Source organism: Camelina sativa, chromosome 2 (assembly GCF_000633955.1).
Source record: "Camelina sativa cultivar DH55 chromosome 2, Cs, whole genome shotgun sequence".
Classification (NCBI taxonomy): domain Eukaryota; kingdom Viridiplantae; phylum Streptophyta; class Magnoliopsida; order Brassicales; family Brassicaceae; genus Camelina; species Camelina sativa.
Window position 1 is genome coordinate 24,356,669 of NC_025686.1, and position 2,474 is coordinate 24,359,142.

General features: G+C 38.1%; 1 protein-coding gene across 1 annotated transcript in view; it reads right to left on the reverse strand.

Annotated features, from left to right (window-relative positions):
* Positions 1-199, reverse strand: part of LOC104756353 (transcription factor DIVARICATA-like) — a 2,123-nt gene extending 1,924 nt beyond the window's left edge. Inside the window, exon 1 of the mRNA XM_010478930.2 lies at positions 195-199. Within this exon, the coding sequence (XP_010477232.1) occupies positions 195-199 (5 nt within the window). The remainder of the gene's footprint in view (positions 1-194) is intronic.

Below are 2,474 nucleotides of genomic sequence, written 5' to 3' on the forward strand. Positions count from 1 at the left end.
TTTTTTTTTTTTTTTTTTTTTTTTTTTAAGATATGTAAGAACAAATCATACCGACAAAGGTCAACGGATTTACGGAGTTTGGGATCAATAAGATCCCAAGAATATTAAAAAAAAAAAGTTTTTGGGGTTTATTGATAGGAAGGAAGAGATAAGAGAATCAAAGGAAGAACACAAAAAACAATATCAAATGATACTTCATTTTTATTTTGTTTAGAGAAGAAATCATAAGAATTTATTTGAAGCATTGCTTGAGAGTTTAGACCCACTTCAAGGAATCTTGAAAAGTTTTTAAAAAAAAAAAAGAATTTTAGAGTGAAAAAAAATCTAGTCGAGATCTGTGTATAGTGAGTCAAAAGAAAAAAGAGAGAATTTTATTTGGGTAGCTCTGAGATTTTTGCAGAAGAAATAAAACGAATCTATTGGTTTTCCAGATTTGGTGGAGCTAACAAAGCATGAGTGGTATGTAAGTATCAGAGAGACTCGGAGTTAAAAAGATCTGGGCTGTGGATAAAATTTCTCGGGAAAATAAACATATGGCTACCGAAAATGAAAAAAAAAAAAATTAATATGGACGAAGCTACCTTGGAGCTTACCCAATTAGGAAAAATATAACGTGCAAGCAGAAGCAAATGAACCCATAAATGGAAAGAAAACTAAAACCAGAGACCAAATTCTCAACTTTTCTCGAGTTAAAAAAAAAAAAAGATGAAGAGAGAAGTAGGCAGAGAAAAGAGGCGATGATGATTTGTGCTCTTTATAGTTCTGTTCTTGAGAAATGAGAAGCTAAATTTTTAGGTGATACTGTTTTTTTTTTCTTGTTACAGAAAATAAGATTTTATTCTCATTTTTACTCCTTTCTACTTTTTTTTTCACCTTACATAGTTATATTCCCTGCTTGATAGTTAATAACACTTCATACACATNTTTTTTTTTTTTTTTTTTGGTCAAACACACATTTATTCATTTAACACTAATTGTTTCCACTTACTTGTTTTTATTGGGTAAATTCAAATGAAAGTTTGATCAATTTAGTTGTTTTATACACACACTTAAGTGATAACAGATCGTTAAAAATTATGATTTTTTATAAATGAAATTGTTATGCACACAATGATTCTCTCGGTTGGCACTTTACCAAATCAGGGAAGTATACAGTTAAGTCTGGGTATGAGACGGACAGAGTCGTGTCTAAGTTAATAAAGACCACAATCAAATTAAAATAAAAGGGCTGTTTTGCTAATAGTAAAACTCGAACCTATGCACTCATTCCAACTAACATAGATAAATGTCACTAGACTAAACACATTTTTTGGAAAACAAAGCCGAAAGTTGTATATAAAATACACAGCATAAAATAAGGCCACAAGCTCATGCTTCATGAGCTTGGCCTTTGGGCCGGCTCTGGAGACGGAACGCGTTGCTACCACACGACTCCGTACGGTCTCTCGTTTGGGTCCAGAGATTACTCCTTTCCTGGCTGGCGTTTGGAAAGTGAACTGCCCTCCGAAAATTAAACATTTTATGTGGCAGGTCTTGACAGGGTATATCTCGGTTTCGGCCAATTTGCGTCGACGCGAGATTTCATGTGACCCTGTGTGTGTCCGGTGTGGCGCCGAGGAGGAAACAACAAATCACGCTATTTTTCAATGTCCTCCGGCTCGACAGGTTTGGGCTCTAGCTCAGGTGTCTGTTGGTTCGGTCTCCTTTCCGACGGAGTCGGTGTTCGCTAATGTGGATCATTTTTTAGGTTCTACTAATCCGGCAGCTCATATTACAGCTTTCCCGTAGCTCATGTGGTATATTTGGAAAACACGAAATGCTCGTGTCTTTGAGGATGTGATGGATGATCCAATGGATGTAGTTAGGTTGGCGGAGGGAGAGGCGCAGGCTTGGGTGCAGGCACAGGTGGAGGTTGAGGATGAGGATACTCCCATTTCTTTATTTGTCCCTACCTCTCGACAAAGGGGGCCCCCGCGTACTCTTTCTACTGTTTTTACAGGTTATCGGTGTTTCGTTGATGGCTCTTGGAAAGAGACTGACACGTTTGCAGGTGCATGTTGGGTTTGCTCTTCCTCTGATGATTCAGGGTCGATTAAAGGAGCAACCAATTTCCGACGCAGTTTGTCCCCCCTACATGCTGAAGTAGAAGTTTTCATCTGGGCTTTGCGGTGCATGATTGGACATGACTATCGGGACGTGGCTTTCTATACGGACTGTTCTGATTTGGTGAAGATGGTGTCTTCTCCTACCGACTGGCCGACTTTCACACCCTACCTCGACGATATCAGGATAGATCAAGCGGAGTTCTCATCCTTTTCCCTATCTTTAATTCTCTGTAGTGCGAATGTAAGTGCGGATTCTTTGGCACGCCAAGCGCGACTGTTTCCGCAGCATGTTTTGTTTGTAAACTCTTTTCTACCAAATTGGCTCGTTTGAGCTGATTTCTTTTGTTGACAAAAAAAAAAAAAAAAAAA